Source organism: Trematomus bernacchii, unplaced genomic scaffold, assembly GCF_902827165.1.
Source record: "Trematomus bernacchii unplaced genomic scaffold, fTreBer1.1, whole genome shotgun sequence".
NCBI lineage: Eukaryota > Metazoa > Chordata > Actinopteri > Perciformes > Nototheniidae > Trematomus > Trematomus bernacchii.
Genome location: NW_022987828.1, coordinates 10738426 through 10761822, shown reverse-complemented (window position 1 = coordinate 10761822; position 23397 = coordinate 10738426). Strand labels below are relative to the sequence as shown.

Below are 23397 nucleotides of genomic sequence, written 5' to 3'. Positions count from 1 at the left end.
CACGAGCAGATGTTTGAAGCGTGGCCCTCGGCAACACAAGGCTAGTTAAGATCGATATTGCTTTCAATATTTCTTTCCTTTGACAGATAACCAGTACTGAGGAAAGTCTTGATAAGAGTGGCAACATATGGATGTGGCGAGCCTCGCTCTCTTTTGATTGCGCGACCCCTTGACCTCAGCCTGTGTTTGAGAGGGAGGCAGCCACATGGTACGGTGGGGGTCTGTCAGGCTCTGGTTATGGGGCATTATTGACCCAGGATTTATAAATATTTAATGCACACATTAAGATCATGGTGGAGGGTGGCCATTAGAGTTTCTCCAATAAAGAGGCTCTCACAATGATTGAGTGGTGTGGCAGAGCTAGTGGCCGGTCGTTGGGTACAGGGAAACCTGCTGAGACAATATACTGCACCTCCAGCCTGCCTGCCAGGCTTCAGAGCTCTTAAAACTGCCAACAACTGCGCAAACGTGTCTTTTTTTGATTGTCTTTTACCCCCAGATATTTTTTTTTTCCTTTCTCATTTTTTTCTGTTCTTGCTCAGGGTTATTGTTTTCTCGATGAAAGACTGTTTCCTTGGTTTCATGTAGTGGACATTCAGGACTAAATAAAAGTACAGTTTGTGCAGCGTTTTGTCATTGAACAAGGCGATGGATCCAACCCTGTGTATCTGAAACAGATAATGCAATGTCAGGAAGCAGATGTGTGGCAATTGTTATCAGACACATTGGATTATCGAGGGGATGATTTGAAGCACAAGGCGATCGCAGCTGAAAATTAAATGGCTCTTTTGAGTGCATCTGTCCTTTGCGCTATCAGCAGCTCCTGGACTATCTGCCGGCGCCGTGAGATCCGTGCATGCTGGCTGACATAATAAGCTGTGATATGCTGATTGCCACTCAGGTTTGCCGTCGGTTAATTGTGCATTAAAGGCAGAGGTGGTCTCGGACAATGTTGCCTTGATGAGAAATTGACATTTTGTGACCTGCTCTCCGCGACCACTCAGGATGCCAGATAAGATGCGCAGTTGTTTTTAAGGAGAACACCATTCTTCCCTCAAACACTTCTATCCTTCTGTTTGACCCACTTGATGAGTATAGATTTCACTTTGGCCCCCCTTTCAGCGCTCAAACTATAAGAGGTTCAAAACGATACCAGCCCTTATAGACAAAGGATAACCTTGCTCTTTCAATGTATTGATTCTTTATTAACTAGGTGGCTTAATGCAATGAAATGAGGGATTTGAATGAGCCCCATTTGGGGTGCTTTGAATAAAAAGCTTGCACTGTTTATGAATGACTACAATGAACCTTTGAAGCGCTACAGATGCAGGAAATGCTGATACAGAGACCAGTAGGAATATGTCACAATGTCAGAGTGCTTTGTGGAAAAAATGTGAGTAAAGAGCAGTTTTCATCTTTTATGGATGTTACACTTTTCCACAGGTTACAGTTATCTCTATGGCAAAGTCTAAACACTACAACTTACAGACGAATCACAGGTTTGTCTTCAGAAGTTTCTACTGTCTTTTTTTCTTTGTTCTGATTGTCAGTTTGTCTGCCAGCCAAACTGTACTTTAAACTGAAGAAGTCCACAGTTGAGGAGCTATTGTGTTTTTACTGAAAATTTTAATAAAACATCACTTATTCATTTCTGTTTCCATTCCAAATGTTGACATTTTTTTATTTTCTTCCCTGTAAACACATGTAAGCTATGTGGCAGAGTCATAAGTGGTGAGTAAAAATGACTTCTATACATTCTACAAAACAGAAAAAAATACAACCACAAATGGAGTGTTTTTTTTATCTCCAAGGTTGTCCCTCATGCACATTAGTCTCTATTGGATCTTAACAACTATCATATGGGTCACAAACAATTTATTTGACAATACAACCAACAAAGTTTTCTCCAAAATGGTCTGTATAGATAATTTAAAATCAATATAAAAATAAACAATGAAGTTTGACTTCCCCTTTAAAAAATGGACAGAGAGTCTTGACGGAGTAACACAAATTTTTTGAGGATACACGTGAAATATATGCACATTGCATTTCATCAAATACAAAAAGAAAACAAATGAAGGCAACAGTTCTTGGCTGAATTATCTGTGCTGCATCACTATATTAAGGGCATGACGATTAATACATACATAATGAAAAGCAATATACAAAATTTCAGAGATAAATACATTATTTATAGTTGATATGTTACAAAATTCCCTCAGTGAGCGCAAGTGTGTGTTGGAACAGAAATATGACGATGAACTACTATACTCCTACATTCTCAATGGATTTTTTGTTTTTTTAAATGTTTTTTTGTTGATCTAAAAGAACATGAAAAAGACAGATGTATAAATATTTAGCACAAGTTTGGCAATATCACAATAGTCTACAATTGTTAACCACATATAAAACACATAAGGGAATTGGAGCTAGAAGGGGGAGACTGCTCCTCATCAACAAGAAACAGACTTCACAGTAGCCTAGGAATGCATTAATATACAGTGCTAGCAAAAAAGTTGAAAAACATGGCAAAACACACTTGCTTAAAAGGAAGCTCTAGACATGGAAGTACATCATATTCATCAACAGAGCAGTGTTTTGTACACGTCAGTGTGCTTGTTGAATCAAAGAGGATTTTTTTTTTTTTACTTTTGAGGATGATTTCTAGCTACAATAAATTACAAAATTTAAGTTAAAATGCAGGAATGACACGTGATAGAACCTTACCCACCCAGCCCCTCCCCGGTTACTCGTTGTACTTTTATGATCAATTTTTCTACATTATATATCTCATATATTTTCCAGTTGAAATTCAAACTGACTTGGCCCCTGTGTATTTTTCTCACACATAAAAATACAAAAAGTCACATTATAAAGACACACAACTGTTGTGAATCTATTAAAAGAGAGTTGAAACAGAAAAACAATGTCTTGAAGTTCATTGGCAAATGTACTGTACATGAGTGTTTTTACTTTACAACCAGATGGTGAGTCCACAGAGTCCCTTCCAGTATTGAATGTGTGGTTGATTGGACATGTCCATGGCCGAAGCACAACCCGACAGGTATACAAAATAAACCCTTCGTCATCCCGCGTCCTCTTCAAGGGTGATACAATGGGGGGGGGGAAGGATATACACAAAAAAGAGTCCCACAGAAAGAAAGAAAAAGTGTTCCTCTTGAAATCCTTTTTTTTCTGCAGGTTTGCGAAAGTCATTTAAAAGAAAAGAAAATCGTTTTCTTTTCTTTTCATTTTTTTTCCCTTCATCTTTAAAAACAAAAACAAGCGTTTGACTATACATTACACCAGCGATTTTGCTGTGTGCTCCTGTGAAGTGGTAATGTGTAGACCGGTGCTCGAGATGATGAAAGTGCATTTACATTGGAGGGACAACCAGGCCGGACATGGCTGGAAAAAGAGAAGAAGAAAAAAAAGGTTAGTTGATTTGCCTTAAAAACAGTTATGGCTAAAAAAAAAATACTTTTGAACAATTTGTAATTCTGTGTATGTCTCAATGTGTGTGCGTGTGTGTATGCATGAGCCATCTGACTGCATAAGTGTGTGAATGTATGTCTAAATGTGCCTGTTTGCGTATGTGCCTGTGAGTGTTTGCCGTGTCCGCCAGCCTGCTGCTGCACGTCCTCCTCACGCGGAGACTTTGAAAAGCTCCCTCCTGCTCTGACATTTCAGCCCCCAGCATGCCAGTCCTGCTATGTGTGATATTTCTCCTGGCGTTGGGGTAATGGCAAACAGTGGCCCAGACTCCCAGGAGACGCGGCCGTGGTGACGGCAGAGCAACAACACGGTCACTTCCCACAATGCCACAGCGCTACAGTACTAGACACTCCTCAGACTCCCCTCAGATTGCTTCTATCGCTTCCTATCCTCCCCTCCTCTCTTTATCCTTCACTCCTCGGCACTGAACAGCACATTAGTCCTACATTTCCACATTCCCCAAGTCGTGCCTCCGCGTCATTATCTAAGAGAGATTACACTAGATCAAAGGTAGCTTCCGTTATTCTACCAAGACCATCTGCTTAGGATATCATTAGCAACTGTACCTCACCCGGAGAGTTTATATATTCAGTACTTTCACACGTTTTAACAATTAGGCGACTAGTGAAGTGCTGGGATGATGTATTATTATATTGCTCTGAGTATATTTGTAGAGTCATGGTTGAAATGCTTTTAAGTTTGCCAGCGCAGATGATGGCAAGGCATTGCTCATTAATTTCTGCACAACATGTATTAATAAGTATGAACGTGTAGCAAGATGAACTTTAATTTCCCACTTCATTAAGCCCAATGTTATTAATCTTGGGGCACACACTACGGCTAAGCTTGTTTTCAAAGTAATCATGTTGGTCATGACACATGCACAAAACCTAATAAACATAATTACTAAAACAATTCGGGGAAGGTCTTTTACTGCGACATCGGAGGGGATCATTTGTAAGAAAGGGCAACAAGGAGGTTTGTTTGCGTTGCACAGACGGCGGCTTCCAGTCGTGTGTGTGTGTGTGTGTGTATAGGCATGCTTTGTGTGTGTGAGTGTGAACTGAAAGGTGTAAATTGGCCTGTCAAAATGCATATATTTGTAATGATTAATCCCTCACCGAACCGGACAGAGGCCTGAGCAGCGGTATCTGACCAGTAGTCCGTAGGGAAGGGATGAGGGGGTGAGGGGGGCTCACCTTGCAGTCCGTTGCCGTTGGCGCTGGTGCAGGAGGGGGGGTGGGGAGGCCTGGGGTCGGACCACAGGGGCGAAGGCGCTCTTTTGTTTAACTGCAGAGACGATAGGGAGGGAAAAGGAAGGAAGGAGGGGTGAGAGTGAGAACGTGCTGTGAGTAGTGCCGAGGAAGGAGAGGGCAGTTAAGGTAAGGCTAGGATAGTATTACTGCCGGGGGGGATACACGATCAGTACTCACAGACCCCTACCATCAACATCTCGTCCGGTTGAACAAATACAGGTGGCACACGGAGAAATAAAAAGGGGAATATTCCTGCTACCCTCGGCTACATGTGTGTTCTGCGAAGTACTAAAACTACAGTAATATATTATCACCATCAATAATGTTATAACCCTGTCACGAGTGATTCATAGAAGTGAAAACGAATGTGGGAGCTGGAATTAAATCAGCAGCAGCTTAGTGCTACTACAGCGTGCGATAGTGGCAAGCTACTCACTTCCATATGGGGAGTTGGCAGAGGATCCGTTGAGGAACCCGGGGGAGCTTGGCACTCCCAGGTTCATACCGGCATTGCCGTAGCCATTCATGCTGTTGCTGACGGAGTTGTAGCCCGACTGCTGGGGGGTGCTGCTGGAGATGTAGCCCCGGGGGGACACGCTGCTGGTGTTCCTGCTGTAGCCCACTGAAAAAGCATGGGTGGGAGATAGAAAAGAAAAAATTCATTCATTTCATTCCTTCAATGCCGTATTCAGCAGAGAAAAGTTCACTTATTACGGTAAATGATAATGGGAATTGACTGCTGCAATCAAGCATTTTTATATCGGCACATGCTGCAGATGCCCGTTTAATAAGAAATGTGGCACTTAATTGGACCCTTTAACTGCCTATATTAAGGTGAGTGAACCCAGTGTTTAAAAACATAATTTCCATCAATTCTTCTCATTTAAAACGAGTGAAAAAAAATGTTAATTTTCTAATTTTGCTGCAAAACCCCTGTAATCCCCCTAAGGACCCCACTTTTGAAAACCTCAGATTTGTGACGCCATATCCTTAAACACATACCTTGGTCGTTGCCTTGTGACTCAGACACATTGACTGCTAGCTGGCTGCTGAAGGAGTTGACTCCCATCATGCCGTGGGAGGCTGTGTTAGCGAGAGAGGGGATCTGGTTGTGGTTGCGGGGAACGCTGTACAGGGCCTCGGCGATGTCAGCTGCCCTCTTCAGAATGATCTCCTGGAAAGCGTAGAGAAAGCAGCGGTTTCGTTATTTATGTTGTTTTTATAGCTTTGATGCAAGGTTCATGGCTAGATGGTTAACACACAACGCATGTAGCCTACAACGTTCCAGATATAGTGATGAAAATACCCTTTGGATATACTATCAGTACATTTTCAATGGTTCCTTATATAGCAGAGGTGTAAGCGGTGTGTGGATACTGACCTGATTGTTGTGGGGCATTCCATACAGAGCCTCCACGAGATCAGCCGCCCTCTTCAGCAGCACCTCCTGATGAGCAAAACAAGAAGCGTAAATGTTAGGACCCAAACTGATTATGTTAAAAGACCCCTGTGGTCCGCACACTAACAAACAATATCAAAAAAACAACATTACACAGCTGGGTCGTGGAGAGCTTTACAAATGTTTACATATTCAAGCGGCTAAATAAAAGCCACCCTGATTTAACAGGCACCGGTTCGGTTTTTACACAGCGCTACCACTTTGCTCCTTCCATCCATGCAGAGCAGTGAATAATGTTCCCTATCTTAATTAAACTGGCATGGTCCTTTAAAAACAACACCTCACCCCTGATTCTGGGCCTCACGTTTGCTCTGGAGTTCAGCGCCGAGTCCCCTCTCTTCAGAACAATAAAGTGAATTAGCTCTGGGTTAATCTAGTTCTGTTGTAATGACATTAAGGAATTTTTCAATTAACCTCTTTGACTGGCTGCTGCAAAGGACTTCACAAATGACTTCCCATCCAGCAAGAGCTGGGTGCTTGTGCCTTGGGGACACGGATGCTCAGGATGTGGTCTTATCCATGTCTGCATGCTTGCCCCCGCTTGACAATGCGGATTAGCTGTGTTGCTTTGGCTCTTAACACTGAAAATGAGTTGGCCCCGGATCCGTTCCCCCCACTCTGTTTGGGGCTTCCAGCTAGGTGGGGTTTGGCCCGTTTGTGTGTCTTTATCTGCTCTTTGAATTCAGCACTTACAATTAAATCCCTCTCAAGCAACCAGGCTGCTCTCTTTGTTTTCTATAATACAGAAGGCAATATGCTCTATGAAAACCCTCATCTCCTTTTAGAGTGCATCTAATCTGACAAAGGCAAATTGCAGACATGACTGTTGCGTGTGTTTTTAAAATGCTTGCTTGTTGTCACCTGCTGTAGAGCAGAGATTTGTAGACTGTGCTGTTAGAACTCTGGTTAAAAGCAATGCAAATCTGTCACCAGAAACATCTCAGATGGCGCTTGTTTTCTTCCCACATTCGCTGTGTTTTCTTTTGCGGGCCTCGGTAATTTGTCTGAAGTGTTCCATCACTTGGCAATAGCAGTGTGGGATTAAGACGGCAGCTGCCGTAAATGAATGTAAACACAGCCTTCGCGCCTTCAAACAGCGGCCTCCAAGACTTGGCCTGCATTTCCAAGGCACAGCGTATGTAGTGTTTACGGAGTGTGTGTATGGGCCCTTTCATCCTGAGGAGCATATCTACCACAGCCCTTGATTTATCAAGATGAATCACTGTAGAAGCCACTTCCAGCGTATGCCATGCTCTCTTATAGAAACATATCGCTTAATCCACCCCAAGTTACCGGATGGGTGGCTCTTAGAATGGGCATTTACCTCTGAAATTGGTGTGTATGCTCAACGTTGCATGCATCTAGTTTGCATACAAATAAAGAATTATGGTTGTCGTGAGGCAGGTAGACTAAATGAGAGGACCAGCTGTCTTGATGTGTTCTCATCAGGCAGAACAGATTTCTCTCTCTCTTGCTGAGTGAGATAAAGTGGTTTTCTTTCTTTTTGTCTGCAGTTAATAATTACCAATAATCTATTCTATCATATTTCAAGATCTCCTACATGGCTCTCAATTTTAAACAACAATTAAAGCAATTAAGACTGTCGCGTTCGCAAGCCATGTTTCATTCTCTGTAAAACGTCCTCTCCCTCCTTGTCCATATGGTACTTTGCAGCAGTGACATAAGGACAGCTTGGAAAAAGGAGGAGAGAAAACGATATTGCCTCTCATCCTTAATCTGTCGTTTACCGCGTGGTGTCTTAACTAACCAAGCTGACTCGCAAGGCTATGCTTAAGTGCAACCTAGTCATATCCGAGGATGATGAGAAGTGCTGCACCCAATCAAGGAAGAAGTTTGTTTTCTTCTGACGAGACGCATTCATGCATATCAGCTCACGCTGTGAATACGATTAACACGGAATAGTGTTCTGAGGGCATTTCCATGTAAATCTCAATACTACTCCAGCATAAGTGTAATTGGCTTTCTTGTCATGGAGACATATCAGAACACACCATGTTAAATTGAAACAATTAAAGGCCGCAAATGATTTCTGTTGTTCTGTGACAAATGCGTGACAGATTTCTGCTATTGTTTGCCTTGCTTAGCATAAAGGTCCCGTGTTCAACAACTGTTTAAATGGAGCTGCTCAGATGACAGATCACCTCAGATTTAAAGGCTGCTTTTTTTGTGTTATTATTGCCAAGAAAAAAATGAGAGGAAGCCATAACAAATGATGTGTTATAAAGAATATCTAACAATAAGGAGAAGGGGTCTGAAAGGACTCGTTTGTGATTCTTCAAGCACTAGATTAACATGGATGTTGTATTTATATTATCACAGTTAATAAAAGAGGGCCTAGGTTATGTAGCTTGGAGTGCTAATGCCATTATAAAACTGTAAGGCAATTACTCTGTTAGCTCTAGCCTGAGGTAATGAATGCATTTAGAAGCATAGGGCCATTAGATGAAGGTACTTCAAAGAGCACAGGAAGAGAGATTCATTTAAATACATGGGTAATTGCTTGACATGAACACATTTGTAATATTTTCTCCTTGTGGATTACACAAAGAATTGGAAAAGAATGGGCTTATGCTCATTTTGGGAGGAAAGAAAGGAATCCAAAGCAATCAGCTTAATAATAAAACAATATTGAGTTTCCACTTTTAATTTCATAATGAATCTAATTTGTTACAGAAGAGAGAAATTGAGTGTGATATAATGTGATATTCAGTCTATTTGTCCATTACTGCCAGAGGGCACAAAATGGTATTATAAATTGTCTTTTTTATATTATGAATAGAAAATTGTTTTATAACAAGATCTTAAAAAGGAGGGTGAATTCCAAAGTCTCTGTTCACTTAACGCGATGCCCGCAAACCAATCTCCTTTCTCATCACTTGACTGCTCACACTTATTACTTTCATATTCACTCTGGACTTTGCATTGAATTTTTATATCTCCACTCCTCCCACAGGGTCAGACTGTCATCTACGATGTTGTCTTAGAATTACGAGGTAAACTTCAATCAGAGGCAGCTTCCCCCCTTTTTCTCCGTGTAGCAACAATATTAGCGTGCATCCCTTGCTATCCATGAGCACTCCCATATTGGCTTTCTGTCTCCTTACAATTACCACGTGTCTTACTGGTCCCAGGGAGAAGGCTGGTGGAAATCAATATAGCGCAGTAATATTATCAACTGGAGGGTGAAGTCATGGGAGGGGGGGGTGGAGGCGGTGAGTGGACTTGGTGTCGATTTGCCTTTCTGCTAATGCACACCGCGCGTCCTCCAGCCTTATCTTCTTTTTATAGAGTCTCCCTACCTCACCTGCACCCTGTAATGGCTGTTTCTATATGCCGTTTCTGTTCTCATTCCAAATGTACATGCCTGCGTCAACCCGCCGCGGGCTGTTTTATTGGGAATGTGCTTTTGACCCCGTGAGCTGACCCTCAGATGGCAAGCTTAACAATGACGAATCACTTGGTGGGATCATTTACATGCCCCCTGAACCCCATATTTGGGTCCATTAGAGAGCAAATCAAATATTTATGTTGTTTATTGGAAGTGCAGGGTTTCATCTCACTCTGTGATTGTTTCATGCAAAGGCTGGGAGAGCGTGCTATATTAAGTGTATGCACGCCCAGGAAACTAATCTTGGGTTCAGTGTCAAAATGTGTCTCACTACCAACAGCGCTTTGTATTCAGGGGAAGAAGTAAGGTTCCTCTGTAATAAAGCTGTGTTCAACATTGGTGCTCTCTTTGTTCTGGAGATTGCACAAAGACTCTGTGACTTTATAAAATGGTGTAGACCAGCGATGCCTGCGGAGATAGAGAAAGCCATGTGGATATTAAAGGTAAGTGTACTTTACCTTTTGGTCTACGTTTACAGTTGAAATTAGAGTAACATTTCATGTCTAGGTGTTGTTTCCTGTCTCCACAGGGACTGAGTCTAATTGAAACACTTCATATACTGAAGCAGGAACTAGCTGTGATGTTCCATTTCTCCACATTGCCTTGGTCAAACGTCTATAGCTACCACACAGTCTGTTCTTTATTAAATTGTCCGTTGGACGTTAATGATATTGCTGTGTTGCATGCTGGGATTTAATAGATAAGGTCTTTAAAGGTTTAACAGTATTATTAAAACTCTGAGGTGGCCCCCACTTCACCACATGCCAAGGGGTTTTGAACGTAGTAATCAGTTATATTATTACACTTGACACATCTGGAACGTCAGTCACAGAAATGATTACTGGCAGGGTGGCAATTAGTGATAGATTTTATCAATAGGAAATGGAGAGAGTAAAAGAATCAAAGGGAATGAAAAGACTAAAAGAATCAAAGAGTTTCTGAAGGGGAGGGTAATCACAACAAAAATAAAACGTGCACCTTAGTGTTCATGCTCAGGTCTTTCAACATGGCAGCCTATTTATGTGCCACGCCGGTGCGTCTCAAACTGATGTGGCTTTCAACTCCATCACCCAGGTTCAAAAGAAAACAATAAGAAAGCCAAAGCATAATAACATGCAGTCTTTGTCTATTAGCTGCAGTAAGACTAGGGGGTTTACGGCACAGGGTTCTGTAAACAAAAGATTAAACCAAATCGAGCTGCAGAAAATGAAAGGAAAACATGAGTGGGGTAATGAGGGTGCAGACGTCGTTTCTGACCAGATTACCATCTCCACAGACTACTGGAGAGGAAAACGCCTGATTGAGCTATTTTGCCACACAGAGAGTTTACGCCTCTCTCCACACACAAAACCAATACCATTACCATGCTGGTTAGTGGGTAAGCCACATATTTGGAGCAAAGCTGTTACGGTTTTGGGGTCACAGTGCTTTGCCTTGATGGTAATGATGTTTTGTTTATTTGTCACATTCAGAATGTTAAGGCGTTTATAACCGAGCTCTGTTTCTGTCTGCTTGCTGTTCTGTGTTTCTCTGCTGCAGGGACACTGGACTCACCTTTGGTAACCTCTCAGGATCGCCGGGGTGTCTGGGAATAACCTTCTGCAGCCTCTGGAAACCATAGTCGATGGTTGGCTCATTCAGGGCTGAAAGTAAAAAGGGAGAGGAACAATTAGGATCATTTCAGATTCAATTTTGACCCAGGAAGAAACTAATTGAGAAATCTGTTAGAGTTTACAGAACAAAAGTCATTTCAGAATGCCTAATTTCAAAGAGACCTCAGGGGTGAGGAGATGTTTTATGAAACATCAGGGGGGCAAGTGATGGAAACTGACACGGGTTCCTCTGACACTCATGTCACTGAGTGTTATTCCATTAACAGCAGTGATGACCTACATCAGTCTGAGAATCCTTCAGAGGGACCCTCCCATCTTTTTATCTGCTTGAGAATATTGACTACAGCAAACTACATAGCGGGGGTCTTTTAATCTAACCGAGCTTTAATAATCTGTGAAAGGCTGTCCACACATTGATCTAGTGTAAGTTGCTGTCATTTCACCCTTCTGCACCAACTGTACTGCAACACTGGGCCCGTGAAATACGGCGGGAGATCCCATGGAGCCATTAATCTCTCCCACCCCTCAAATAGTAATCTGGGGCATGAGGCATATTGGGCGATGAATCAGAGGCACAAAGTAAATGAATCATAACCCAGACTTTGGTGAGAGCAGGGCGTTTTATGTCTGACAGTCCTAATGGGTAATTGAAGGCTTCCTTACAGCTCCGCCTGATTCTAAACAATCATGTGCACACTCATAGGCAGGACCTGGGAGGGAGGGCAGAGGAGAAAAGGAGGGGAGGAAAGGAGGAGAGCAGTGTAAAAGGGGGAAGGAACGACTTAATAGAGAACATCAGTTCTCAATGTAGATATCATTTTCAGGAGAGTAACTCCGCCGAGCAAGGCGCTTCATAAATCAATGGCTTTCTATGGAGACTAATAAGAGCTGCCTGCCTCTATTCATTGTTCAGCCTGTAATTTGGCCCATCACTCATTACTCAGCATGTAATTTCAGCATTAACACCGCACAGCTCGCTGAACCTGCTGAACACCAGAGAATGTGAAAGCAAACGAACGCCCCCCCGCACACACACACAAACACACACACAGGCAGGGCCACTGAAGCACGAGCCGGGGAGTCATGGCTGGAAAATGAACATTCATGTGTCTCACTTTTTCTTTTGTTCCCTCTCATCTAAATACACATGCAAGCATGCTCACACACAAACTGCACCCACTCACGCATAAATACAGTCATGTACAAACACATGCACCACTTCTGCCAAAACCTGAATACAGTAATTGCCAGCTCGACCGTGATCAAATGGAGCAATTATGTGTTCAAGCATGGACAATGTGAGGTGCTAATCGATAGAAAGGATCTAGCTTGCAGATACAGTGGTATGCGGCCCTATTTGACGTGCACACCTGAATAAACCCCACGCCACAACAACATACACTGCTGGAAATCTGATTTGACATGTCATCATGTGTCCCGGAACGACAAAGGTCCGCTTCGCAATGTGGGGGGAACGCCATCTTCTCCTTAATAAAGGATTGATCTGCCTTATTGATCGTACATGACAAGGCTGTAGCAAGGAATTTGCCCCTTTCTTTTGTTATTTCCACCCCCTTTCTTATCTATGCACTCCGGCAGACCCATACATGTGTACACACACCGGAGCATGCATAGTGAGTGTGTGTTTGTGTGTGTGTGTGTGTGTGTGTGTGTGTGTGTGTGTGTGTGTGTGAGAGTGCACGTGCCCGGCTGAGAGTGAATGTGCACGGCAGCCCTGCCAGACCCCGCTGCTCAGTGTGATGTAAATTGTGTATGTGTAAAAAGCACTCCATAATCAGGCCATCCATCATCAGAGGCTGTCAGTGGGCTCTCTCAGGGTGATACATCACGCTCTCCTGTCCTCTGCCTCAGCTGGGGCCTACACAACCCGCCAGGCATGCTGGGAACACAGCCGGAGAGACGTACAGTACAGGACGAGCCCTAGGTTAGGAGAGGTGTTCTGTTTGATGTTCCTTTCCAATGATAATGATGCCCCCACTGTACAAGCGGACCTGAGAATGATGATGTGTGGAGGGTATAGTATCCTTTCCTATCCTGTAGTTTAGACTGAATCCGAGTTTGTTACAGTTTATACACAGTACTAAATGCCTACATATGGAGGAATTTACATCCAAATTTACATTTAAAACATGGCTCAATGTTCTGCAGTCGCAGTCCGAGCGTCAGGCATGATCTCCACATGTCGACATGTCGCCATCTCATCTATCATGGAGATGATCTTTGTAACAACCCCGGCGTAATGAAATTGGTGACACAGACCGCCATCTGCTATTGATTTCATGCAAATGCTTTTGACAGCTGATGGAGACTTGCATTAGCGCTAAACGGTGCTGTCAGTTGATGAGTTGACAGTTTTGTAGTCATACCATGTACACTGGTGCAGACAGACACAGACAATGTCAATAATCCTGTAAGAGCTGCTGATGATATATACTGAGCACTTATATTCAATCTGGACAATAAATGTGTTATGTGTGTATTCATCGCATCGCTCCACACATTTTTTCTTCCAGGCAAAGATTTTCTTTCATCTGCTGAGCTTTCACAAGAGTCATTGGGGCTGCTCTTCCTACTTTTTCTTACACCACACACATTGACAGTAGCCACCCCCCCCCCCCCCCCCCCTTAACTGTCCCCTCTTCACCCAATGTCTTTTTTTTTAATCCTTGGCACATCATTATGTTCCGGCTCCACACTCTGTCGTAAACTTTACTCTCTTCTAAAGATATAAGCGGCAAATCTAGCTGCTCCGAGATGCCCTTGCATGCCAGAATTAGTTTGGCCCTCGCCGTCCTTCCAGCACAATATGGTGAACGAAGGGCGGGGTGAGGGTGTGGAAGAAGTGTGTGTGTGTGTGTGTGTGTCCCTCTTACCCCTTCTGCTAGGGGTCTCAGTCGCTGCAAGGAAACATGAAACCCTCCACACACATCCCATAAATCCTGCCCTGGGTGGGGAGTCTAGCCGAAGGGGAGGAGGGACCGAAGAAGGTGGGGGGGAGCTAAGGGGGGGCATGATAGGGGTTGGTGTAGAGTGGGGGGGGGGGGGTCGCTGGCACGTTCCAGTCACGCCCGCTTCCCGGCTCGCGGCCAATCAATACCACTTTCCTGTTTTAGAGGCGGGTAATTATGAGGTGGAGAGATTGTGTGAACTCTCACCCCTGCTGCATTACTCGCCTGATATTAAGATAAATTGCCTGATTTTGGGTAAACATATGCTGCAATTCAAACTGTCAGCACTGGTTTGCTCAGGGATAATTTGTATTGATCTCCTGGCTTCTTCCCCATTTTGCTTACTGACCTCATGGATAATTAGAGAAAAAGAGACACGGGGAGCTAAGGCAGGGCTTGCATTTGAATACTTTGCAGGAGAGATGAAGAGCACATGGGAAGGGGGGCCGAGGGAACATTATGGACTAATAGAATTTTCATTTTCTCTCATTTTCTTTGCAGATTTAGACAGGTTGCATGCTTTGTTCAATTACAACGCGTATATCTTGTTCCCTGCCTGCGCTGCATATGCAGACCTATATTTGTTCATAGATCTGTTTCCATGGTTTTGGTTCAGAAATGATTACAATTTAACAAAAGCAATAAGACAGCAAAGTGACAGCAAATACGTTTTAAATGTAACAACTGGTAACTAAAAGAGATATTGTAAAGGAATATGGCAACTCATTTCCATAAAAAAAAGGAAACTTGCTCTTTCCTCACGCAGGTTTAGAATATGTTTTTATGAATATTTCAGTAAATGTCTCACTCTAGAGAGTAAATGATCATGTTTCAGAATATGAAGAAAAGGAATGCATGACTCGGTGTGCAGCTGTGACCATATCCATTCCAATTTTCAATATCACGCATGCGTACGCGGGTTCATGGCAGGGTTTCAGTGGAATTCTTCCGCCTGGAATGTGCACTTCCCAATCTTATTTTGATCTGACGCTTTAGTCTTTCCGTTCCATCATGCTACTAAAACACATTTTCCCTGAGAGCTCCTTAGCTGCCCCTGCTAGCCACTTCACTTAAAATGTAGAGTGGCTGGCGTGTACATGGCATCAGAGTGTGGTCTGCTGCTCCTTCTCCATGTTCTCTAGAAATAGGACATGAGTAACCGCTCCACAGGAACAGTGTAACATGGCCGACGTTGGCAGCCAGAAGTGCTTACATGGCAATACTACTGTGTGCCCTGGGTCTATATGGAAGTGGATTGAACACATGTATTGACTTACAGTATCTGGGTATAAACATGGGGAAATGTTTGAGCAAAGCAGTAAATTTAAGGGAAATTGTTCCTTGTTAAGTCTATGAGGCTGAATGGAAGCATGCACAGAGTACTAGCATTCCTGCCAGCCATTACAGCTTATTACGATAACTCTATCTTTCCAGGAGATAAAAACCTAGCCTTGTTGCCATTTGCCAGCTATTACTTTCGCTAATTATACTTAACTGCTTCGAGCTTATCTCCACTCCTCCTACACCATTGAGCAGTTATTTTTTTCTTTCCCCTTAACACAAATTAGAGGTGGAGTGGGAGTTGGAAAGGGGGAGACAGATAAACAGCGCAGGCAGAAGTTCATTCAAGTGTTATTGCATATGTGACTTGTCAAACTGAAGCCTGCTAGGCACCTGCGGTCTGTTAGATGGATGCAGTTCAGAACGGCATCAACACACATAATGACCTTGTCTCGCTTCTAGTCTTCTGGAGATATTTAGAGAGTGAAAACTCTTCTCGGTGATACTGTCAGGAGTTCAATTTGAATAATGTGCACACAAAGAAGGCAGAAGTCATGCTGCTGCTTCACAGTAGATATGTTCCAGTGTTGAGAAAATAGAAAACACGCATGCAGATGTAGAGTCCATCTTTAAAAGTGAAAAAGCAAACCACACCAAATTGGAATTTTCACAGCAAACCCACGCAAAGCAAACCTCGTCTGCTTTACCACTGACCATATCATCTCCATCCACTGCAGCCTGTTACCACTGAGTGATTCCATCTCCAGCAGTCTCAAGATGAACAGGAAATTACAATTTCAAAGATCTGCAGTTAGGATAAATCAATGGAGACAGATCAATGTTCATTGAAATTTCATGAACTTTGAGCCAATACAGATGAAAAAAAAGCTAGACAGTTACAGTCTCCAGCAGATATTGCTCCTGCAACAGATAAAATGTAATTAACACGCTTAAAAGGGAGCAATGTTACAGATTGCACATCCATAATTTCAGACTCCCTTCATATCGGCTGTATTATTAGAAAGGGCCAAAGACACCTGTTCAATCCTCTTAGATGACATCTAAAGTATGTGTGCCACTTCTCTAAGGACGCCGGCGGACTTTCACACATTACCGGCCAACAGAAATCAAATGGGTTCCCTTCACAGCTGATTGCAAGCGCAAATTAATATTGTAAAATGAAGATCAATACATGGACGGGGCACAGATCGATGACGGCTAAATTACGGCCGCGTTTTCCCCCTCATTCAAGATGAGTTGTGTTTTCCTCTCAAAGTCAATACCGTGCTGCCTCCCTCATTCATTTCTCAATAAACTTGCCGATGAATTTCAATCAAAATGCGGCAGAGGAGGAGGGCGTGTGTGGAGTTCTTTTAAAGCCCGTTGGGTGTGGATCATACTGAAAATGGGGCCAGAAGAGGGGGTGGAGGAAGGAGGAGGGGAGAGATCCTCGTCTATCAAGAGCCCCCCCTCCCTGTTTCCTCTGTCTATCTTTCCTATGGCAGAGGACTGATGCTGTGACTTACTGAGGACAATCCATTTTAAGAGCCATTAGAAAACAGACCTCTAACGATACTGTGGGACAAAAAGTGGGTCCAATTAAAATTAAATCAATGAATACCATCCTTACTTGGAGCGGGAAAAAAAACACAGCCATACTTTCATTTTTCTCTTGAAAGATACCCACAATATGTTTCACAGAGAGGTGTAATGGGGGAAAATACATGCTCAACTGCAAGTACTTATTTCAATCAATTTCCCGGAGCTGGATTTCACAGGTCACTTGCTGATAACACGCTGTGGAATAATGCCACAGTGTGCTTCTCAAAGCCTACCTGACAAGCTGCCTGACAGTGGGGGAGTGCGAGCACGTGTCACGTCAGCCCTCTAATTGGACACAAGGACCTTCCTCCGTGGAACCTTGTCGCGCTCCACACAAACTCACAAGGCCTTCAAACCGGGCCCATCTAACTTGGCAACGAGTGTCTGCTCCACTCCTGTGGAGCTGGTGCTAAATACCACAGTTGTAATGAGACAGGCAGGTATGGGGACATGGCTAGTGGATAACATGCTTTGACACATGCTAAATCTGTTGTGCCAACTGGTTACAAGCAACTTGACTGTGGCGATGACATTTATACATTTTATCCTCACTCACAGCGGTTCATTCTGCAGGGTGAATTTAAAAAACGGAATAAATAAGATTAAAAAACGTCTCAGGAATTTTAAATGTACAACGCTCATATGGAGCATTTTGTGTGTGTTTGTGAGTCCTCCTCTAAACTTGTTTACATACCTCTTTGAATGCCTTTGATTATAGCATATCTTTACTGTAGGCCACACCCCATCACTGACCAGTAACCAACAGAGTACCAAACCCAACCCTGCAGGACAGGAAATGCTAAAGGAAGCTCTCCATCTGATCAGCTTCTGAGTCTGGGACTTCAAAGTGACGGCAGGGTGGAGAGGAGACGTAAGGATAGGCCCGATCCACAGGCCCAACAGCACAGGGCCTATCTGATGTGCTGCGATAAAGGCGTCTCTGTGTTTGTTTATTTAATTTTCTTTTAGGGAAGAGGAGGGTCCAAGACTACATAACAATTTTCCGAGAGTGGAAAGGGAAGTGAGTTTAATTTTGGATTTAAGAACTGGAAATCACTATTTATATGTCGGATCTGCTGAGCTAAGTCTTCCTTTTCAGTTTGGGAAGACATGGAAATGAATTATTTTTTTTGAACAAATAAATTGTAGTTGAGGCTTAACTAAAAATAAACCTTAAGACTAATGAACATCTTCCTTTTCCATCCCTTACAAGGTTGACATTTCTTGATCTCCACCAGTATTGAGTGAAGCACACATGACCTCTTTGTCCTTATGTTGATGAATGACTGCCTCATACCCATTTTGTCAGATTTTGGTGCAGTGGAGTCGATAGCGTCACCTTGACGAGGAAAGTTTGTGATCCATCAGCCCTCAAGGCTGTCTGGCCTCAACTAAAGCCTGGCAAGAGCAGCTCACTGTATGGGGCATCTACTCCATCCAAAATCCTTCACCCAGTGTGCTCCGCTCTTGTGAGGTCGAACGAGTGGCTCTTATTACTGCCGCTTTACAGTGAGGAAAAAAAAAAAAAAAGAAGAAAAAAAACACTTGACTTGTACTAATAGCTGCGAAGCCATGCTGGTCACCAAAGGTCTGAAGACGAAGCACCCTGTCAGTGCCCAGCTTGGGAAATTAGCAAATAATGTTCCCTTCCCCCTGACAAATGTGTGACAGCTCGCCTTCGCCAATCATTCTCTCCTAACGTTATGATGCATGTCCTGGATCCCCACTGGAGGATACAGGCGAAGTTTACTGACCCTCAATTTACCCATGACAAATGGGGTCTCTGTAAATGTGCGTTTTCTGGGGCGCGGAAGGGGTTCATTTTAAGCAATCCTGGTTATGTGGATGTCACTGATTAGGATAAATAGAGGCTGAGTGTGTTAGGACTGCTTGCAGAACCATATTACCAAGGGCCTGCATGGTCGCCCCTGGAGGGACGCTCTCGTGGAAACTTAGCCAAGATAGAAAACCAAAAGCTCTGATGCAATTAGGAGCTTAAATTGGATGAATTGTACGCTCAAAGTTTTTATTTATGATTTACTCCTTCATACAGCACTTTAAGTACGCAGTCAAAAAGGTTAGGATGCCGCAAATGAGGCGGAAAATTGAGACGTTTTGTTTAAGAAATGATCTGATCTGATCAAACCAGCAAATACTGTTTGCAGTGCTTAATAAAGTGTAAAGTATAATAAAGTATTGACCTCGGGAACAGCCAGGAGTTTCTCCTTTTGATTTTCTACAACCTTGCTGGCAGCTGGACCAATGGATAACCAATACATGGATTAGACAGAGGACACGCTAGCAAGCTCCAAGGGACAACATTTTGTTAGAAGGGAAAAAAGGTATTAGACAATAAAATAAAAAGCCAACATGTCTTTTCTCTAAAAGGGTGCCAATTAAAGTACAAATATAGGCTCATTGAAGCAGTCAGTAAACTACAGCCTGCTAAAGTTTTATATAGTATGTCTATTTGTCTCATTAGTGTTTTAAACGTTCAATAGTCAATGCCAACAGGATTATTTGACATACATTACAGGGTGCTCTCTTTCTGAGAATGGATTGTGAGTGTTGGAGCCGTTCCAGGGCACTAACCCGAGTGAGGACGTGTCCCTTTGCTGTTCGAATTGGCTGCAGTCTCCTCTGTGTTGACTCTTGGTAATGTGTGATAATTTCTTAAATTGAGTGAGTTAAATCTTCACAATAAGGGTGGTGGTGCAAGAAGAGTCAACATGAGAAAAAAGGTCTAAAAAGGCACTCAAGCGGTGCTCTTAAGTCACGCTTGCAGCCATTCGCTTTGATAACTAGACCTTTGATATGCACATGTTGCTCTCCAATATGACACTGTGCCTTTCAGACGGCACTTTGGCACTACATGCCCTTTAAGGCCCAGGTAATTTGCTATTGTAACTCCGGATCATTTCAAACCTACTCGCTCATGTAGTGGCAATTTTTTTTCAAGTGCCATCTCAAAAAAAGAAAGGCTATGATTTGAAAGGTTTCCCTCTTTAACACATGATTCACTCTCTTGTGCTCAATGCATCAGCCCATTCACATTTTAATGTCAGAGAGAAGTAGCTAACATCCTTTCACCTAGCAATTACAGCACATATGGAATCAGTGGTACCTAATTGTAGTGTTATGCATTCTGCTCTCTTTAACGGTTTCTTTCTCTCAAGCGTCAACCCTTGTACAATCAGGGTGAGCCTCACAGGGAATAGCAGAGCAGAGGAGCCGGACCTGTCTATTCGTGACTTTCTCTTTTAATTCAGCGCACTAATCAATTGTACCACCATTGCCTCCAGGGGTAATTGTATCTTTATACTAACTGGAAGTGAGTAGGAACCCAGGGAAGACAGAGAGGAAGAATGGGATGGGGCGGGGGGGGGGGGTGTGAAAAATCAACAAAGATAGAGAGAAGGGGACACGTTTCCCCAGTAAAACCTGATGGTAATCATCCCAATCCGCTTAGCCTCTGTGACTAATGGGGTCTGTTCTTAAGGGACCTGGCACTTTCACCAGGGTGCTATAGAAGCCATTAATGTCTTAACTTATACACCTTCTCAGGGCTGTGCAGTAACACATGTACACACGCACTCACACACACACTTTTTTTTCCTCTCGTTCGCTCTCACGCGCTCCTGCAAACAGACACACACACACTTACGCAGCCACACTACACTCCTGTTTCATTATCCTGGTGCCTTGTTGGCCTCTGCTCCGCTCCTGCTAGGGAGGTTAAATGCAGGAGAGCTAGGCCAGACTGCACGGTTGGAGGAGAAGGGGACGGATGGCTGGGGGTGGTAGAGGTGGTTTTTGGGGAGCGAGAGAGGGGGGACTTGATGAGAAACAGCTGCCCCAGGATGGAGGGGTCTGGATGGGGGTTTCCGATGGGGAGGGTGTGGGGGGGCTGGGGGTCCAGCCCCACACTTTGCAATTCTGCTGCGCTCAAGGCCAGGGCTGTGCTGGAGGCCTGGGGGAAGTGAGAGTGCTTTGACGCTTTTCCCCCTGTTTCATTCTGCCCATCAGAGTTAGAACAGACAGAGGCTTCCAGGTCAGACAGGCTCCGACCCCCGCAACCTCTGTCTCCTCGCCAATGATGACAGATAAGACCACCACTTCCTTCTGTTAGTCAAGATAATCAGATCCCTTACTTATAGTGTGACATACACACCCTTTCCGCCTCACACACTCTCTCGTCTCCTTCTCTCCCATGAATTCATATTCAACACACATGAGAATAACTTTCAGGCACACTCGTGCACTTAACGTGGATATTGCTTTTCTAATCTGATTCATAAAAAAATGAAACCATATTTTGCTTTACAAAATCAACCAATTAGCAGAAAGCATTATCTGTCTCAGTACAGGCAGATAAAGAGAATTGGCAGAATGAGATATCCTGACAGCTTGAGTCTAACAGAGCTTGGCAGCGCCCTCGTATGATGGCAGGTCAGAGGGGGATCGAGTTGCACTTGTAGGAGCCCCTCCATGAAACACCTTTTCCCTAGCAGTGCAGATCTCACACTTTTAACATTCAGCAAGCGGGGCCCTGGTTAGTTCATTATTAGGACTCGGGGCTGAGGGCTCCATCCAGATCCAGACAGATGGAGAGGGGGGGTACAAGAGAATTCTGTAGAAAAGAGCTAGAGTAAGGTTTTTTGACTTACCAGTATAGACAAATCTCCCAGGGGCACCTTTGCAGAACTGCTTGGACTTGTAGGACAGCGTGACTTCCACGACACCAGGGATGTGCCGAGGTGGAGTCTGGACACGGATGGCGTGGGGAGTTATCAGCTGTATTACACAGGAAACAGAAAAATAAATAATGAGCCCTCTATAATAACAAACCACAGAGTGCTGTTACAATACAGGGTAAAAAAGTGAAATAAAAGTAGTTAATTTCTAACTCGATGATTTAATTTAAATCAAATCTATAACAAAATCTCCATCATACCTCGCTCCATACGAGCATGGTGCCAAACACGACTTGTAGGCCATCAAAGAAGTTGTCCCCTATGATGATGACAGTGGCTCCTCCAGTGGTCCATCCTTCACTCGGGCTGATAGCTTTGATGCACGGGGTGGCTGCTTATCCAAGACAAAAAAGAAAGAGCCAATTCAGCACCTGAGATTCCACACTCTGTCCCATGTCTCTTGCTGTACAGACACATTACGCCATCACCTCCATGTCTCTCTCACAAAGACGTATCATGGAAATTGCCGCTGGAAAAAAAATGATGGATTTGTCCTTTAAGGCATGAGAATCAAAACCATTTATCAGCGCGCTGGAGTGGTGTAGTTAAGCAGACCCTTCAAATGGTCCACTTCACAAAGGCTAAACGCCGGGCTCGCCAGGAAAATGATTTGATGGAGCAAATTATGTGTCAGGGCAAATGTAGCCATCAGAATTGATTAAGCATGCACCCGCATGTACAGTAAAATTTCAAAGTTGAACACATCTTAAATGAGTCAAGAATACGGGCTGTTAAAGTGGAAATGACAAGCTAAAGCTTTGCTGGTTCATGTTATTTCATTACCTTTGTCTGCATATGCAGTACAGTGAAGGCACACTGAGTGTAGTTTCAGGTTTCATAACGAGAAATGCACTTATGAATTATTCAGATTGTGGTTTTTTTTCTTTCTTTTTGTGATCGATTCAATCCATTTCATATTGTTTATTACAATGCTTTTCATCTGGCATGACTTCTGCTACGTAGCGCTGCCATTCATCAACAGTCCGGGTTGTTATTATAATCTAATTTGAGTGATCTGGTGCCTCGCATTCACTGTCATTTGATGCATTACCTTAATATGGTGTTCAGCACAACACCGTGTTTACAACAGAAATAGCATGACAGCTAGCCATAAAATAGCAATATCAAATTTAATCTATTTCCATCAATATCTTTTAATACACTATGAATTGTGAATGTTTTTTTCTACTCGTCAAAATGTGAGTAACTATTTCAGCAAGTTCCCTCTTTCTTTACAAGCTCACTTCTAAACCTCTATTATCCTTTCTATCCAGTAAGTAAATCACAGTCGGCCATTGTTGTATGGATCACCTCCGACAAGACATCTCCCTTTGTTTGCCTTGCTGTTGGGTCTGTTCAGGTCATGTTTGCTCTCTCTCGCTGCCCATAAAGTGCACACACACACATTGGTACTACAGGGAATCTGACTTTAACAGGCGCTGTTGACTTCATGCTAATCACCTCGTACAGATTTTCATTTGTGAGGCCTGGAGGAGTGACATTTGCTTTCCTTAATTGCGAAGCGGAGCGTCTGAAAGAGGACCAACCCTCTATGGGCA

General features: G+C 43.4%; 1 protein-coding gene across 1 annotated transcript in view; it reads right to left on the bottom strand.

Moving 5' to 3' along the window:
• Nucleotides 1-1405: 1405 nt before the first annotated feature.
• LOC117499864 (transcription factor COE3) overlaps nucleotides 1406-23397 on the bottom strand; it is a 66857-nt gene continuing 44865 nt past the window's right edge. Inside the window, 9 exon segments of the mRNA XM_034152517.1 lie at nucleotides 1406-3408; nucleotides 4617-4734; nucleotides 4736-4785; nucleotides 5188-5373; nucleotides 5754-5925; nucleotides 6133-6198; nucleotides 11174-11262; nucleotides 21752-21878; nucleotides 22039-22172. Coding sequence (XP_034008408.1) covers nucleotides 3377-3408; nucleotides 4617-4734; nucleotides 4736-4785; nucleotides 5188-5373; nucleotides 5754-5925; nucleotides 6133-6198; nucleotides 11174-11262; nucleotides 21752-21878; nucleotides 22039-22172 — 974 coding nt within the window. The 3' untranslated portion in view covers nucleotides 1406-3376.